General features: G+C 35.7%; 1 protein-coding gene across 4 annotated transcripts in view; it reads right to left on the bottom strand.

The window, feature by feature from the left end:
• Window positions 1-13,141: 13,141 nt before the first annotated feature.
• The window catches only part of LOC128213630 (uncharacterized), a 57,335-nt gene continuing 51,894 nt past the window's right edge, over window positions 13,142-18,582 (bottom strand). For all 4 annotated transcript variants that reach the window (XM_052919608.1, XM_052919607.1, XM_052919609.1 and 1 more), the window contains 5 exons: window positions 18,431-18,553; window positions 17,819-18,247; window positions 17,418-17,516; window positions 16,548-16,628; window positions 13,142-15,746 (listed from right to left, as the gene is read on the bottom strand). In XM_052919608.1, coding sequence (XP_052775568.1) covers window positions 15,259-15,746; window positions 16,548-16,628; window positions 17,418-17,516; window positions 17,819-18,247; window positions 18,431-18,553 — 1,220 coding nt within the window. In that variant the 3' untranslated portion in view covers window positions 13,142-15,258. The remainder of the gene's footprint in view (window positions 15,747-16,547; window positions 16,629-17,417; window positions 17,517-17,818; window positions 18,248-18,430; window positions 18,554-18,582) is intronic.

Raw genomic sequence — 18,582 nt, 5'->3', positions numbered from 1 at the left:
CCCATAACTTGCTAAAGTCGATAACAGGGATGAAATCACTAATTTTAAATTACTTTATATACTTTTAATAATCACTAGCGCCAATCAACAAACAAACGAAAGGTCGTAACTTTCTTCAAGGATATGCGTTTTTAAAACTAGTCAAATACGTCCATAAACGATTCCCCATTTCGTAATATACATGAGATCACAATTAGAACGTAGATCGGTGTTTTGTGAATCACAACTTATATCTTCTTAGAAAAGTATGTTCGCGTGACACGGCAGATCCAAATCGTGAGAAACAATCCACTTTGAACGATATCCATTTCTACCTCACGAAGTATCATATATGACAAATATCCTATAACAAAACCGGATATATTTATCATAAAAACTATGAGTAAGATGGTTTTATAAAAACTGACTGTTTTGACATTGTTAGTTTGACACAGTTTACTTTATGTCGACTTATTGGCCCTCAGCACAAAAAAACCCAGGTCGGTGTAAATCATATTTGCAGACGTACCTTTTTTTCAAAAAAGTTTTGCATTGCCTAAATTCTACAAAAACATGAGTAAACCCAGTACTAAATTCCCTCTCGAAAAGGATGTCGAATATTCTTATGAACCCGACGACGCCTGAGCGTAACTGTGCTACATGGCATCCGCTGTGTATCCACACCTGGACCTTCTAGTCGATGTAGAGTGCTGGGATTTCATCGTCACGTAATTCAAACCGACGCTTTTCGACAGTTCAGAGCGTCGACTCTCCTTGACAGAAAGTACCCTGTTTGTATAAACAAACGTTTTGAATGTAAGTAAATCATTGAGCAAGGCATAAAACATTCATTGAAATAAAATTTTGTAGAAGAGGAGATTATTATAGCCATGCAGGACATGAATAAATATCAGTTGTATACTGTTTCTAAATGTTGAAAAGTACTCTTCAAACCAGCTCCTTTAAAAAGTACCATTCCTTTATATTTAATCTGTGAAGGTGCAAGCAAAGAAGATATGTGTATTTGGTAAATAACAACAGCACTACGGAGATCTATGGTTTGTAACCTGTAAATAGAAAGTACCATCTGGATAAAATGATTCAAAAAGTCGCGAATACCTTTTTTATTAATCTATACAGTTCGAAAATGACTCGACCAAAGTCAGCATTGTTTAAAGCCGTAGATACAAAATAATTGGCCAGATAGCGTTCTAGGATCCCCATAAACATTGAATTATTTATAGACTTGAACAAAATATATAATTTTATCGGGGCGTCACCTTTTAATCATACTGGAATTACCTATTCCAATAACAATTATTTCAATTTTGGTCAATACATAAATATACTGTAGGTAATCGGTCGCATTCCATGACAGAAATAGTCGGCTTCGTTTCGATCTGACGAAACGTATTAAGTCTGTAAAATACTCGTTACCTGACATTATGTGGGAACATCACCCGTAACCTGACAAGGCATACTTCTTGTAACAAGCGGAAACGGAATAACATGTCGGAAAATTTCGATCTTAAAATTCCACAAATAACGACAACAATATGAACGAAATAAAAAAGCGAAGAATCGCCTAAATGTCGCATTAAACGTCGGGGAAAAGACCCAAAAGTGCCGTTTGGATGAATCGCACTATCCAAACTACGAAAAGTTAGACAGTAGCCGTTGAATTCTGTCGTTGGTACCTATCGCCTAAAACCATAACATTTGGGCAGTATATATATATATTTTTAAATGAGATGTTGACGCTTAAGGTTTCAAATATGATGCAGGTATTGCAGTTCTTGACAACATAACCGGAGGATGCGTTTTACACCGAACGTTTGACATGGAACGAGGCTTTCGACACGTGTATAGCTGCTCTACAATGATAAGGACACTCCAAGAAATACAACAAGGGCTGTCACAGAGACAGCACGATCGACTAATCCGCCGCTTTTAAGTTAAAAAATGTGTCCATAGGACACGGATGCCCCCACTTCGATTTTTTGTCACAGAAAATAAGCCATAATGATTATTCCGGATAATCTCAAGTCTTTTTTTGCAAATAAAGGGCCGTAACTCCTAAATGACAAAAGCGATTTCCATGGCTATCGAACTTGATCAAGATATTATGGTCACAATCATGTATGTAAAGTTTGGTGAGGATTGGACACATACTTTTCAAGAATTAGATTGGAAACATATATTTTTGAAGTATTTTTGGCAAAAAAGGGCCGTAACTCCTAAATGACTAAAGCGATTTCCATGACTATCGAATTTGATCAAGATATTATGGTCACAAACATGTGTTTAAAGTTTGGTGAGGATTGGACAAACGGCTTTCAAGAATTAGATCGGAAACAATCTTCGGGACGTACGTACGTACAGACAGACAGACAGACAGACAGACAGACAGACGTACGTACGGACAAGGGCAACCCTATATGCCGCCACTTTGTGGGGGCATAAAAATTGCAAAGGTTTGGTGAAAAATGCATGTATAACTGTATAATTACACAACATACAAAACCTTTATCAGAACTTCTAAGTCAAATAGTAAACGATGGCTCATTGAAAACCCTTGTAAAAAGAGCCACCATATACAATATATGCAAATAAGAGCTTACTATTATAAACTCGGTTATTCAAATTCGGTTGGATGGTTGAGTACCGTTGTATAAAGTCTCAATATATTAGAAATAAAAGTTGCTGAGATATTAACCTATATGGGCTTTCATCCAAAACCTTAACCATAATCTTAAAGTCGAATAATAAAGGGCATTTATTTGCGTTACATGCAAAATAGAGTTATCTAACTTAACTATACGAGAGGTTGGATGGTTGAGTATAATTCTTTAAAGTATCAATGCAATACATCTACATCAAGTAAATGCTGAGATATAAACATGTGTGTGTGTGTTGACATGCAAAAAAAACAACCAGAATTTCTAAATCGAATAATAAAAGTCCATAGTTTGCATTGGATTCTAAATAGTTTTATCTTACTTTATGAATTAAGTAGATTGGGTGGTGGGGAACACATAGCTTAAGTTTAAATGCAATACATGATGTACTTCCTGACCTAATGGTGCTGTCATGCAAACCTTAACCAGGGTGTGACGCAGACCCATTTGGACTTAAGCATAGTTTAATACTTATTATCGCCTAACATTGACGGGTACACTTTACTCTCAGTCATAATTTGAATTATTTATACCTCAAATTCGTGAAAAGAGGTAACAAGAAAGGCTTAAATGTATCGAATATTTTATATTAAGTGGAAAATTTTATCATTGCATGTTAAAGAGTTCAACGAATTCAAATGTTCATGAATAGATTTCGATTAATTGCACAAAGCTACACTGGCAAGGCGATGACAAATCGTCAATCATAAAAAGCTTTTTCCATGAAATCGAGCAATAGAATAGCATACTTTATAAAGAGCACAGAGACATGAATAGATAGGTAATCCTACGTGAAAGAGAACTGAAAAAAACAAACATCATGGGTGAAAAATAATTGCAGTTTATCGAGATCATGGCAAATTCTTTTTGGCTCACAATAAAGCAATTCAGTATGCAGGTTTATTGAATATTTGTCTTCGATGGCGCTTGAACAATTTAAATTGTTGAAACGAATAGAATTGAACAATGACATAACATGACTTATATATTTGTAAATACCCTCGCTTTGTTGAGGCGTTTCTTCTTTCATACATATTAATTGATATGGAAAATTTAGTATAACCTAAACAAATTAGTCACTGCAGTAGCCTTGACCCACTTAACAATTGCAATTATATAAAGCCCGTTTTCTAAAAAACGTATCTTTCGGTGCTAATGACGCATTAATATTCCCCTTTATTAATTGTTTGGCAAACAATCAAAGAATCAAATACACACGCTTAAACTGTTTCTCAAACCTACATGCCTCACGACTATGATTCAAGTAACGGGGCAACGAAGCTTTGCTTGATACAGCGACACAACGGGTGAAGGGACTTTACTTGGTTTTTCTAGCACACCGGATAAGAATTTTCGGTGAATTCTGGAAAATTCCATCTGGCATGGGCGCTGTGACGTAATACTTTTCATTTATTTTATTTTACATTTTATGTAACCATAATTATGAGATATCCCGCTAGGTTTTACGAGCTTAAGGTACTTGTAGCTTTCCATAAACAAAAACACACCTTTAAAACAAAACAAAATAACCCTTAAAGACGTGATACTGAAGGAACTTCTTGACGTATGCAGTGAATAAAAATTACTGCGCGTCATGACGTCAGTTAACATCATCGCACGTGCTTTTTGGTGAAATTTTCAAAACTGCGTTTTTCCATGCATTTTTCACAAAAAAGTGTAATTCAAGGTATGCTAGAAAAATATCTATCATGTCTGTCCATTCCGGATTGAAAAATCCTACCCTCGGGCACGCTGCGTAGCCGGTAATTCGGCAAGCCTCATTACCTGGCAACGCAGGTGCCCTCGGGTAGGATTTTTCGATCCGGAACGAAAACACATGACAGATATTATTATTCGTATAATGTTTCAGAGGTCGGCTGTAAATAGATATACGAAGATTTTGAACCTAAACAGTGTTGAACGAATTTCTGGGTTTTTTTTCCAGATGAGTCATGACGGACCGTTTAACAAGGTCAGCGTGTATGAAACATATTATAAACCCTACCCTTGTATGGGAAACTCGTGTTAAACGGTATCAATTGACCGTATTTGTTTGCATAAATCATATCAAGTTTAGTGTTATGAAACTGAAAGGAATGTGTTTCGTTTTGAAGTTAGTAATGATAACTCTATGCAACAAATGAATTGTGTGACCTTACTGTTAAAAATAATCAAGAACAAAACAAGAGATTCTCGTGTTTCTTTCTTTCTTCGTTGTCTAACCAGTGTTATGGGCCTTGCTAGTCAAATGCGCATGAAATGATTTTGATTTGTTTAAGTCTTTTTTTTTATAAAATCCAAGTGAGTGATACAAATGTCGTATCTTGTTTTGAATTGTTAGCCGTGGCTTTAGGTCAGGGTTTCTGCATGATACTAACACTTCATTTTTTGTTCGAAAAACAAACAATCTAAAATAGCAAATATATCAAAAGAAAAAATGATTACCAGCTGTTCAAAATATCTTTATCGCATATTTCACAAACATGTGCTAGTTAAAAGACGAATATTCACTTGGTATAGACGCCTGAGCAAAAAGTAGTTTATGGTTTATCTGATTAGTAAAATACCCGTCAGTTGTAAACAATACAGTCGTGACATACAAAAGACGGACGGCATTGAATTAAAATTTTAAAAGATGAGGTAAGAAAACATTTGAAATACCGTCTTTTTAAACAGTCATTTATGACACTAAGGTCACAATTTGGTGACAACTGTCATATTGTGTAACAAAGATAGTAATCGGCAAACAATAGTCGGGGAAGTTTGAGAATTTTTAAAAATCGTATTAACGAATAACAGAGATATGAGCATGCAAATAGTTAAGTTTAAACAGTTTCAATCTGACTCATTTTGAATAAAAAACGTAATATATAGGTTACTGCGAAGTACAAAAATATCTTTATACTGTATGTACTTTTCAAGGCAATGTTATCTGAAAGTCCAATAAATTAATATATCTAGCCTTTGAAAACAATTTCTAAGACACACTCACGCACATACGACTGATTGTCTAGATAATAAGGCTTCTTGGAATGCTTTTAAAAATACTATGAATACATGAACTAGAGATAACCGCCGTGAGTGAAAAACTACTGGGTGCTAAAACTACTTTGCATGGCCGTATTCATCTATCGTGGTAAAAATGTCGTCTTGCTTTACCACGCCACTTGATGGTTACTTTGTTGACATACATAAGAAGCCCACTTCAAATTTTCCACAATCGATATGAACAGTGATACAGTGAATGAGATCAAAGATGGTACCGGAACTAAGGTCAAACTGTCCCCGTATTGGGACTCTGAGTCTGTTTTCAGTCTTTACCTAAACACACATACAAGTTTGTTAAAATCGTCCTCTTAGTGCAATAATGCAATAACTGCATATATAGATAGAAGCAGATGTTGCGTTCTTGCACCAAGGTGACGAAATGTATCTTGAAACTATGAAGGTTCTATACTGGGTAATTAGTGTCTGTATCACTCGTATATATCATTAGCCCTACAACCAGAGTTTATAAGCATTATACCATGTGAGCCTATATATTCATTGTCTTAAGCGATGGAGGCTCATAGTGGTTAAATTGGCCTTATTTGCTTTATACTTTTTCGGCCATTGACCGACAGAATTTACCCGGACATTCCCTGTGAAATGAACAGAAATGAACTTATTTTTTTTTTATCAAAAAGTTCATTGTTCATTGGAAATTAAAACTGGAAACTCCATTGGCCATTGTAAAGTGAAACTAGAAATATTATGGGTAATAGTAAAGCAAGTAGAATACAATAGAGATTATCAAATAAGTATCGGATATGATCTTTTAAACTTGAAGATTTATATTTTTCGCGAAGGTTTTTCCGAGGAAAGTAAGACAGATTATATTTTACAGCTAAACACAGCGAGAAAAATGATTGAAATTTTATTCAATTTCGGAATCGATCTGGCTGAACGATAATCATAGGCCAAGGTCACTCTACGCCGTGTTGGAATAGTTTAGTCAAAGCGTCAGTACAATAATATTTGGTAGTCAAGACCACACGGCCACGGAGGCTACTGCCATTGTACAGTAATTTGAACAATATTTGAGTGTAACATGCGAATTCGTTGGAAAAAGAGTTGTCTCTTCTGCCTCTTGCATATTCATTAAAACTAGATTTTGTCAGTCAATTGTACCACGGTATGTATGTAAGTGTAACGTAAGAAAGTACCGTGGTTGCCAACGATGCTGAGTAATCAACGCCTAAATATCCATTACCGGTCAACAATTAAAGCTGGAACAATCTCTAATGTGGTCAAATATCTAAACCACCCTCGAAAACAAGTCAACCGCTCGTTAACCACGGTCGAGTATCTTTGTTAAAGATATTTCTTATTTGGAATATATAGTATTGATATGTTTCGACTTTGCAGACGCTTCACACTATGACCAAGGTCGAAGCAGATACAATGATTTATTACCTGTGATCTGTTGTAATTTCAGCACTACAACGTCTCTTTACCAAACGATGATCCGAATTTGGGAGAGACATTTCAAACCTGACAACTTCAGCCTTATTTATCATACATGTTCGATCTTGAACTGACACATTTGCACAATTATCTTAATTTATTTCGGGGGGGGGGGAAGTCCAGGAAGAAAATTACAGTGTGATTTATTTGGTTTTCATATCGCGGTTAGGGGTAATCTTGAAGTTCAGCCTAACCGCGATATGAAAACCTCAATTTATGTCATGCAGTTTCCCCCCTAAGCGAAAGCACTTAACAATAAATAATCAATAGTTTCAGGAATAGGAATATTATTTTTTTCAATGAAATCCTATCAAAAGGAATTATATTTAATGAAAGCCCAATTAATTTTAAAATGCATTATACCACAGAAAAACTGGAGGAAGGTTACAATGAAACTTATTTGGTCATTTATTTTTTTATTTTTTATCAAAGTCATACTTTAGTTTTCTTATTGTACATCAAACGTTTATTTTTCTTGTTAGATGCCTGAAACGTGTCTGCACCTTTAGCAATCAGTGTCTCTAAAAATACATGGAAAAAAACTACTTAATTCATTGACAAGCACTTCGCCTCGTCAGGTTTTAAGGACACTTTGTCTTTGGTCATTATTCTTTTCTTTTTTATCAAAGTCATACTTTAGTTTTCTTATTGTACATCAAACGTTTATTTTTCTTGTTAGATGCCTGAAACGTGTCTGCACCTTTAGCAGCAATCAGTGTCTATAAAAATACATGGAAAAAACTACTTAATTCATTGACAAGCACTTCGCCTCGTCAGGTTTTAAGGACACTTTGTCGTGATCATCATGCTAATTTTACATGATCGTAATTCATATTTCGTTGGCTATATACTCATGCGTAAATCCCGTGTCAAAACATATTCACTTTATGACATAGCAAAATCGCTACCGAAATGAAATGTAGTCTTAATCATCTATACGCTTAAATCTGATCCGTGTCCTTACCGATCAATGTGACTTTGGTCATGAAATACAGTGAGTTGGAACTACAGCCGAAACCCGTTTGCTCGAACTCGCTTGGCTCGAATTCTTCGTTGGCTCGAACTAGATGAAAGGACCCGATTTTTTATACTGAAGGTAAATGTTCCCGCTTGGCTCGAATTTACTGAGGCTCGAGGTATTTTCGCCGGTCCCTGGGTGTTCGAGTGAACGGGGTTCGATTGTACCATTATAGTCAAATATATGAGTTCAATAAGAACCTGCATCACTTTTATCTTAATTAACCTGTCCAGTTTAAATACCAATATGACCGAAGACGTCACAGACAAGACGTGTCTACATATGGATTCGAATACTGTTTCTCTTAGAATCTACCTCATATTAAAGCAGCACTCTCACAGATTGAACGTTTTGACAACTTTTTTTTGTCTTGGAACGAGCCAATTTTTGCGAAAATCCATGGCAACCAGTTAAATAAGACTGCTGACAAAACAATATATCGCAGATATCTATTTTTAAGTTCAAAACTTGATGTTTTATGCATTTTTCTTAAATCGTTTAGACCATAAAACATTAATTTTCGAACTGAATATGAAAATCCACGATCTGATTTTTTGTCAGCAATCTTATATCATTTGTTTGCAGATATTTACGCAAAAATTTGCTCCTTCCAAGACAAAAAAATAAAAAAGTTGTAAAAATGGTAAATCTGTGAGAGTGCAGCATTAATGCCACCGATGGTCAATGGAACTCGGACTAGACACCAACATATACTTGTTGGCAATGGCAGTTCAATAAGAACCTGTGAACCATTTTAGCATCACCTGCATAGTTTATATTCATTCATTTCCAGTAATTGATCAATATGACCGAAATAGTCACAGACAGTACGTGTCCAGATTCCAATGCTGTTTCTCTTAAAATGAACTCGTATTAATGTGATCGACGGTCAAAAGAACTCGAACTAGACACCAACATGTACTCGTTGGCAACGGATTTTATAACATTCGGTTTTAGAATCAACCATGGCGAGAAATATCTTAATCAATTGCATTTCTTTCGAGTAAATCGCAAGGTTACTGCTTTAAAATAAACAACATTGGTCATGTAAGCTGGAAATGATTGACACTTGTCGCGCATGTATATTTCTAACACCTGTTACGTCACGATCACTTATATCATGTACGCCAGAAACGTATAGTGGCATTTGCGTTTTATTTTTAATGGTGTTGATTTATTGTAAAAACATGGATGAAGAACAAAAATCTTTTGTTTTGTGAATTGCCATTAAAAAGCATGTCAAGAGACACATTCTTGTACATAATTCTTGATTATGTAATCTTGGTTGTAAAACAGACCCCACTCATTGAACACTGTTAGTTTGTATAATGAGCCGGTGGACTTTGTATTAAAAACAAGAGATGTTTGTCAAACATTATGCCCCCTGAGCGCCAAGTTGCCAGAAATATTTGGACAATTGAATGAAATATGCATGGACTGAAATGACAGCTGATTTGTCATTGGATGCATATGAGGCAGGTCATCTACTTATGATAACTTAAGAAGGCAAATAAATGCCCAACTAAAATAGTAACATAAAAGAAAATCATTTCTATACAAACATTTATACATCAATCCCAATCATCTGTGCATGCATTAAAAAAATATGGACAATCAGAAAACCTTTTTTCAGCTTACAGTCACACTGACCTTGACCTTTGACCCACTGACCTCAAAATCAATAGGGTTCATCTGCTGGTCATGACCAATAAGCCTACCTAGTATGAGGTCCCTGGGTCAAAGCGTTCTCAAGTTATTGATCGGAAACCGTTTTTCATGTTAAGGTCACACTGACCTTGACCTTTGACCCACTGACCTCAAAATCAATAGGGTTCATCTGCTGGTCATGACCAATACACCTACCAAGTATGAGGTCCCTGGGTCAAAGCGTTCTCAAGTTATTGATCGGAAACCGTTTTTCATGTAAAGGTCACACTGACCTTGACCTTTGACCCACTGACCTCAAAATCAATAGGGTTCATCTGCTGGTCATGACCAATAAGCCTACCTAGTATGAGGTCCCTGGGTCAAAGCGTTCTCAAGTTATTGATCGGAAACCGTTTTTCATGTTAAGGTCACACTGACCTTGACCTTTGACCCACTGACCTCAAAATCAATAGGGTTCATCTGCTGGTCATGACCAATACACCTACCAAGTATGAGGTCCCTGGGTCAAAGCGTTCTCAAGTTATTGATCGGAAACCGTTTTTCATGTAAAGGTCACACTGACCTTGACCTTTGACCCACTGACCTCAAAATCAATAGGGTTCATCTGCTGGTGATGACCAATACACATACCAAGTATGAGGTCCCTCGGTCAAAGCGTTCTCAAGTTATTGATCGGAAACCATTTGGTATTCCTACCGACCGACCGACCGACCGACCGACAGACAGACAGACCGACCGACCGACATGTGCAAAACAATATACCCCACTTTTTTCAAAAGGGGGCATAATAAAGCACTAATGTATTGTATTGTATTTTAATTTTAGCATCTATATTATACGCCATTCTTTCGTCATCAATAGCAGACACCATCCTTTCAACATCTAAATTAGGCACCATTTTTCTACATCAACACTAGTATCCATTATTATTACATTCAATGCAGACGTCTTTCTTTTCACATCAGATGCCATTGTTTTAACATCTACACCAGACGTTATTCTTTCAAAATCAATAGTAGATGCCATCTTATGACATCAACAACAGACGTCGTTACATTAACATCTACATAAGTCGCAATACCTTCTGCTATTTGTAAGTTGGAAATGATGTACACTTCAATAACACGTCCAGCGCCGTCCTATCGCATCACGATCACCTAAGCCAGACACGTATTGTCGGATTTGCGTTTTATTGTTTTAGGCTTTCAATGTTTTCTTACGTCTTTATATATAAAATCTACACTTACCTCTTTCTGACTCAGACATTCCAGCGACGATGAAACAATATTTGGTTTTGCACACGACCCATCGTCATTTTCTGTTGACTGCAACTCAGGCGATGTTCACATGGTTCGTCACCGTTACTGAAAGTATTGACCAGGTTTATGGCTGCATGGTCGACTTATGGTCAACTGTGTAAGTAAGTATGGTTCTTATTTTAATGAATGCAAATGAATGCACACGCCTTATCTCTGTGGAATACAACAAACAACAAACTAACACCGAACATCTAAACTCATAAGGTAGACAAAGGAAGAAGACAACTAGCCAGGATCCACCATTCAGAACATTTATGTGCTGGGACTTACTCCCAGGTGCATGTGCACTAGCGGATCCAGAAGTGCCCCCTCACCCCCCCCCCCCCTAAAAAAAATCGTCCACGTTTACTTTTTAGTTTAATATAGGATAAAAAAGAAATATTTTACGACCAAAATGCACCATTTCGGATTAGAACTTGTAAAAGTTTCCTAAGGGGAGTACAAACTCCCCTATCAACACTTTAAACTTATAATACATTTCGGTTCTAAGGAAGGGGCGCAAGTCAAAAGGTTACGCCCCTAAGTTACGCCCCCTTACCGCCGAATCCTGGACCCGCCCCTCATGTACATGTACCTGGCACCATCAGTATCGAACAGGGAGAATTACCCTTAACGTAAATAGATCAATATATTCACAAACAATTATTTTATTCTTACATTCCATCATGACATAAATAAGATATTTACGTTACTCCATTTCAGAACTGTTGAGGTATGGATTAGTCCTGTTGACTCTTGCGAAGGACCCGGAACTGTCTGGTTCCCGATTGGATAAACTTCCTAAACTCATCCTACACCAGAGCTGGAGACAAGACATACAACAATGAGTTTTGTAAACGGCCCACTGCAGGTTTTCTGCGAGACAAACTTTGCAATGCACTCAAAAGTCTCAACACTACACACCATTGACCGAATCTCTGGTTGTTATAAGCTTCAAATTCTGAATTGAAAATATTTATATTGTCAAACAACTATTACTCTTCCTGAAACACTTTCAATAGTGTGTTACATAGAAATAGTCTTAAAAAGACTTTATTTTACAGATAATGAAAGTCAGGTATTGTCGAGTCAAAAACTCTCTGAAAGTCTTAAGTCAATGTAAAGATAGCATGCACACAATTAAAGCTGCTAGTTGCTTTGCCTTTGTAGGTCCTTGCAACTTCCTTTATAATGATTACCGGACCACCTCTGCCAAAGTTTAGCTCAATGCCTCTCACATGCCAAGTCTATAGCCACATGTCATTCAACATGCTCAGCCATCGTGCACGGAGTGCTCGAGTTCCCAACAGACAAGACCGAACATTGGTACCATGTTCTTAAACAAAGATCCAGGGGTATGCCTGGACACTTTTACCTATAAACGGAACAAAGATGTTACGCTTAAAACGTGCCACTATATATGTAAGTAGCTGGTTGAAATTGCATTCATAACACACTTATTCAGATCTTTCAATTGTAATAAAACTGTTATACTTGAGATAAATCACTATGATCAGATACTTAGACTTACATTCTTACTTACCTTACAAATATGGATGATGGAACAAAGCAGATGTCTCTAAAAAAATGGCAAAATAAGTGAAAAATAAAATTTCTATGTACGGAAACTAAGCATAGTTATATCGGCTATTTTTGCTAGTAACACAACTACATGTATGTTTCAGCTATGTTTCGATTGTGAAGCCTTTGAGGGAGACATGGTTGTTATAATTATATGTCATATACCACATACCTATATGGTTTATATATGTAAGTCCGTGCATATACTAAATGCTTCAATTTGAAGAAATTTACTCCTTAAAGTAAACTCATGTACAATCTACATGTTTAATAATGTTCCTAGTAGCAATAAATTACTGATAGATAATTTACATCAGTTCAGAGATATCAAATATACATGCAGTATATCAAACAGTTTTAAAAATAGCATGTCACAGAATGATTGCAAAAATCTTTAAAAAAAGAAAAAGAAATACTATTTGCTTAATTTATTTCACAAAAAAATACAAAATTTGAAACATTACCTTTGTATTAACAAGTACAACAACAGTTTCAGACTTACACACATGTTCAAAAATATAAGACATTCTATACCAAGTGAATGATCGGTATGATCATTAGGTCAAAATAACTGAATGATCAAGTGATATAATTTTATCATCAAAACAAAACTGTGTCCTGGGAGTAGGATTATTGGTCCCAGCTGTGGCACAATGATTCCCAAAGAAAAGCATCTTGTAAGAAATTACTTTGATTATCACCATGAACAATTACATAAACAATTCCAACAGTTATGATCAAATTTATAAGACCAATTGATACATATACATTTATGAAAAACTTAAAGTTGACTGTCGGAGATACTCATATTCCATCCCTTTTAAAATGACAATGAAACATTAACTGATTAAACTCAATAAAATAAATTCTGCTGAAGATGGATAACAAAAAACAATGTAGAAATCAACATAACGAGTATCAACAAGCACATACAATAATAGCAAACAAAATATAAAAGGTAAAAAAGTAGATTAACTATTGTAACAGTGCAAAGTGTGACATTCAAAATATTACACATGAAATGAATGCCATTCAAAATACTACACATGAAATGAATGCCATTCAAAATACTACACATGGAATGATTGACATTCAAAATACTACACATGAAATGAATGCCATTCAAAATACTACACATGAAATGACTGACATTCAAAATACTACACATGAAATGACTGACATTCAAAATACTACACATGAAATGACTGACATTCAAAATACTACACATGAAATGAATGCCATTCAAAATACTACACATGGAATGATTGACATTCAAAATACTACACATGAAAAAAATGCAATTCAAAATATTGTAGCATATGAAATGATTGACATTTAAAATACTGTAACACATGAAATGATCGACATTCAAAATACTACACATGAAATGATTGCCATTCAAAATACTACGCATGAACTAATTGATTTGATATTCAAAATTCCACGCATGTAATGATTGCCATTCAAAATACAACACATGAAATGATTGACATTCAAAATACTACACATGAAATTAAAAATAGTGTTGTGCTGATGATCGCTTATAATCGACACTTGATCGGAAAGGCCTACGTCAGCGACAATCGATAGTGAAGTTCAAACAATGGTTTATAGAAACAAGGGATGTAACCGCTGCCAACTAATTTTCTTTTTGTGGATAATGCCAGTTAATGTTGAAATGTTAAGGTGTTACTATGTTAAGTTATCTAGTCATATTTTTATCAAGTCAGTAAGTCACTACAGTACCTTATTACAAGTTTTCTTTGTACTTAAACAGCTAAAGGATTGGTTCTCAACTTTTCTTGCTTGTGGTATAAAAGTGATTTTTAAATCATGTTACCGTTTACTCTTTACCATGTAAAAATTTAGTTTTCTCAGTTTTCTGAAAGAAAATGTTATTGTTAAACATACAGAATATTCACCTGCTTGTTATATTTGTTACAGACTGATTTTTAAAAGAAATTGATATCATTCTCTGTGTTTATTTTACACATGTATACAATACTAAATGTAAGACAAAAAATAGAGCCTGTGGTCTCATGTTCTGTAATAGTAACTTGTACACACTAAAAGAATGGTGCGTTCTGAATAAATAATGTAATTTATACAAAGATGTGTACAAACAATATTGTAAGGGAATAGTGGTGCATGTACTGTATCTGTATGCCTTAAATATGATGACCAAAGATAAAAAAATTGATTAATAATCAATCATTGATCGGTTTCATAAACAGATTATCGATAGTATTTTTTCTGTCCGATTTCCAACACTAATTAAAAAAACTACATGTGAATGAAATGATTGACATTCAAAATTCTACACGTGAAATGCTTTACATTCAAAATTTACTCAATCCAAATGAAGCACTTGACTATCAAACTACAGATTTGTACTACACATGTAAACTGTCAAAATACTGTAATTCTTAACACATACAATGTAAATGGCATGAGGACATAATATGGCAAGTCTTAATGTATGTAATAAGTCAATCAAAGTTTGCATATCCTACACTTACAAACCTATTCTCTAAATCAGCATACACAACTTCACTTGTTTCTGTGACAACCTCATATTTAGGTCATAAATCCGAATAAGGCGCACCTTCTCATTATTTCCTGCATTGAACACACGGAAAATATGAAATTTATCCTTCTTCTCTTCAGCAAACTTGATCTGCTGAACAGATATCTCAAACACCCCTTTCTCGCTAGACTTTGTACTTTTTACCTCAATATAGTCACTATGGTAACCGTTTTCATCTCCAAAGGTCACCATGAAGTCATATGGTGACCCAGTTTCATCTTCTGAATTTTTCCACTCGTAATCTAGGATATTTCCCAGAGCCTTCTGCTTGGATAAATACTTGTCTATGAATTCCTCACCCCACTTCCCCACCGTACTGTCATCTGACCTTGATTCATCCAAGGCCAAGGTCATTGGCAACTGAAGGTCACTTCCACTGCCAAGTTCATCATAAGTGTAGTCTGTCACCATGTATGACCATATAGGATCACCTGAAAATAATTTACAATATATTTTATCTTTTACTTAAAGAGTTGCATTTTACATATAAAGTGTTAGTTGTTGAAAGACTGCATGAACATAAAAATAATCGTGGGAAAACCACATTTTGAAAAATAGTTTCGATCCACATCACAGAAGTGATCGATACCCCCTCCCCCCCTCGGATACAGGAATGGTTTAATGTTGTGTAAATGGAATTGACGCAATGAGCATTTGCGTTATAAAATCTACAACATTCTGCCATTGTTATGTCAGCTTATATATTTTCAATAACTTTTGTTAAAACAAGTAAAATGTCAGACAAATCGCAGGTGCACAATTTGCCAAACAGACAAACATTTCATATGTGCAGGTACACGGTGAAGGAGCAATACTTTATGCATAACAAGTTTTCAGACCATAATTTACTAAGTCAAGGGAAAAAACTCTTATTTAATAAATACACTGAAAATGGACAATTTGACATATTTGACATACTGACCAAAATTCCCCCATGAAGTTTCACGAGAACAGGAGCAGGCCCCAGATATATCTAATCTAATTGTAATTCTAAATATCTTATTAAGCGCTATTTTTCCAAGATATCACATCTAAGGTCAAGCAATATACATTTGGGTCACCAACATTTTCTCATTTATTACAACTTATGTTTAAATTCATAATTTTGTTATTGTTTTCAAAAAAGTTTTATCAGCAAATATTTATGTTATCCACGTAAGTGTATATTCTCGAATCATTCCTGCTTGTAAATATACACAGCCATGTTTTTGTAATAGACATTTTACACAAACCTTTCTTGTGAGCAGAAAACTGGTGGATACCATCATGTCCCCCATGGTGAGTTTGTTTTGGATATCGGTATGATGGATGGCCTACAAACAAACAAATGCCTTTATATACTACACAACAAATAACACTAGCTGTCACAGGAACGTGACAAATGCCCCCTTATTTGGCCTTGTTGGAGGTGTTGCCAGGTAACCTCTAATAGTAACCCGACGTTTGATGTGAGAGCATGAATGTGTGACATACCTTTCAACACTGCTGTACATTGGGTGAATTATGACCTTAATTTGAATTTAATTGATCAAGTTAAAGCTGAGACACCAGTTTCAACGTACAGATATATGAACGGCCATTGTCACTGATATATGTCTTCCTGGCATACAAACAACAAAAGGCAAACACATTGTTATCTAGAAAATCTAGGATTGATTAAGTAACTGAATCAGATAACAAAGAAAATATGGATACGTTTAAATTGCATGATATTCATGAGATTTGATTGGATAAAATACAATGACCATACAAATGAACACTATAACATTGCAATTACATTATATGTTATCCCCAAAATACAATTATGTCTCTTCTAGTAGTCTTGTAATCCCTTGTGGAGATTTACCCTCATGATTGCCGGAATGTAATGCCTATTCAATTGCCCTGTAAAGTTAATATCCGGTGCATGCATTAACTTCTATATCCCTGAATTCCTCGCCCCCTTCCCCCACACCAAACCCCTGCATACCCCCACCCCCCAACCCATTATCCCATCCCATATTCCTGTTGGTTTCATGGTTTCCAAAATAATGTTCACTCAGTGTGTGTATGCATTAACTTCCCCCCTCCCTTCCCTATTCCCTCACCCTATATATTCTCACCTTGTTGTCCTGCTTCGTTTTGTGGGGCTTCACCATCATGGTCTCCGGAATGACGTTTGCTTTGCTGGGCTTGATCATCTTCTGAGTACTTCCTTTTACCTGATCATAGACAAGTGTTATGCTATATAGAACTCCTTGATACTTAAATGCATTCAATACAATGTTTGGCATTTTGGGTTCAAAACATAATAATTTACTTCATTAACAGTAAAATTTTCAGTAATTTCCCTCGGAAATATTATAAAATTGAATTGAAGTACGTTGTAAAGAGATTACATCAATGGTCATGTATGAATTCATTGCTTTTTAATTATAATGTCATGCTCGCCAAGGAATACTGACTATGAGACTCATAAAACGTATATTACTGTTTACTGATAGAATTTCAACTCTGTACTTACGATGGATATCACCATCTACAGGTGATGCTACGGAGCCTTGTACGGCCACAGCTGATTGGTTGTTTGAGTAGCCCACTCCATCTGAACCACTGGTGCCAGTTGTATGTGCCACAGCCACTGTCGAGTGTCCTCCAACAGTCCCTGTATTGGTGCCCATACTAATTCCACCCTCAGAGTTCGCTGCACCACCATCTCTGTTCAGTCTTCCTTGAGGGTGGCCATCTTGGTTATCCAAATTTTCCCTCTGAGAGTTCCCTCCCTGCATATCAGTCTGATTAGAATGACCTCCCTTGGCTGTTCCATCCTCCTCCCCCTGTTCAGACTTGGCAACCACTCTCACGCTACTGGGTAGTTCTCTCATTGACCTCATGTAGTCTTTGGCCTGAGGAGGTGGCCAGATACTAGACTTCTCATCTGACTTTTCTAATACTGAAAACAAAATTACAACTTAAGATTTTATATGTGAGTAATTTTGATTTTGAACTTGCATCTAAATTTATAAGGAACACTTTTTCAGGGCACTCCTGATAAATGTTCACAAAAATTTGCATGCAGACTAATAACGTTAAAAGCTAATTGATTAATATAATAATGATTCAAAGTACACCCTACCCTGCCTATCCCTGTTTACATGTTCCATTACTGGGGGCCATGCCCTCATGACATGTGACCCGCCTTGGAGCGCATCGGCTTGCTTCTGCTCCTCGACCTCAAATCCCATTTGTTCCTCTGGCTCTAAAATGTAGGGAAAATACATTGTATTA

The sequence above is a fragment of the Mya arenaria genome, chromosome 13 (genome assembly GCF_026914265.1).
Source record: "Mya arenaria isolate MELC-2E11 chromosome 13, ASM2691426v1".
Lineage (NCBI taxonomy): Eukaryota > Metazoa > Mollusca > Bivalvia > Myida > Myidae > Mya > Mya arenaria.
This window is presented reverse-complemented; position numbering and strand designations above follow the sequence as displayed.